The sequence below is a fragment of the Penaeus monodon genome, chromosome 30 (assembly GCF_015228065.2).
Source record: "Penaeus monodon isolate SGIC_2016 chromosome 30, NSTDA_Pmon_1, whole genome shotgun sequence".
Classification (NCBI taxonomy): Eukaryota; Metazoa; Arthropoda; class Malacostraca; order Decapoda; family Penaeidae; genus Penaeus; species Penaeus monodon.
In genome coordinates this window covers 18,970,744-18,971,530 of record NC_051415.1, presented here as the reverse complement: position 1 = coordinate 18,971,530, position 787 = coordinate 18,970,744, and the positions used below count along the sequence as shown (strand labels likewise).

At 42.3% G+C, this 787-nt stretch overlaps 1 protein-coding gene across 1 annotated transcript in view; it reads left to right on the top strand.

Annotated features, from left to right (window-relative positions):
• LOC119592371 (QRFP-like peptide receptor) overlaps positions 1-787 on the top strand; it is a 93,269-nt gene that overhangs the window by 73,096 nt on the left and 19,386 nt on the right. The window contains exon 6 of the mRNA XM_037941195.1: positions 73-188. Within this exon, the coding sequence (XP_037797123.1) occupies positions 73-188 (116 nt within the window). The remainder of the gene's footprint in view (positions 1-72; positions 189-787) is intronic.

Sequence of the window (787 nt, the reverse complement as noted above, 5' to 3'; positions counted from 1 at the left end):
CGACGCATCTCAATACATCTACATGAAAAATAAATGGAAAACGACTTAAGCTAAGGCATAAATAGATTGCAGTCAGCAGGAATGAATGCCGGTCACATGCTCAGCAGCAGCAGCAGGCTCGCCATACACCAGATTCAGTCAAGTTCGAAAGAGTCAAGTTCGAGGGCAGCCCAAGCATGGTGTCATCCGTCAGACTTTGTTGATGAACTTTGCTGCAACGATGTGCAATGGGCAAGGACCGAACGAACTGGAAAACGAGAGAGCTAGGCCGTGGGTTATCGTCACCCGATTTCCGTCTCCGATCGGCACATTGTTGTAGACTTTGTTGTTAGTGCAACCTTGCAAATGATATTAACGTCGTTGAATATTGTCTCGGGGATGGGAGTTATGAAGGGGAGGGGCAGAGAGAGGAACGTAGCGAGGGGAAGAGAGAAGTGAAGAGGAAAAGGCTGGGAGGAGTTTTGGCATGCAATTAGTTTTTTTTTTTTTACACATTTCAGCTGCGATGATTATGGAATTATTTCGTTCCTACGCTTCGTGGTATGTCAGGCAGTAATTCTGATTTTATTACAAAACCACACATAATTGCCTTCATCATCTCAGATCAATTGGTATGTAAACCTATTACATGGCGCAGTTACATTGATGTGAATTATTTAATTCAAAAATCCATAGCAGCTGCGTTGGAAATAAATGGTTAATTTTGTGACGGAGCACAACAGATGGCGCCATCACTTTTTTCAATATGTCTAATTTTATTAGTCTTCCATTTGTCTCAATTTAAGTG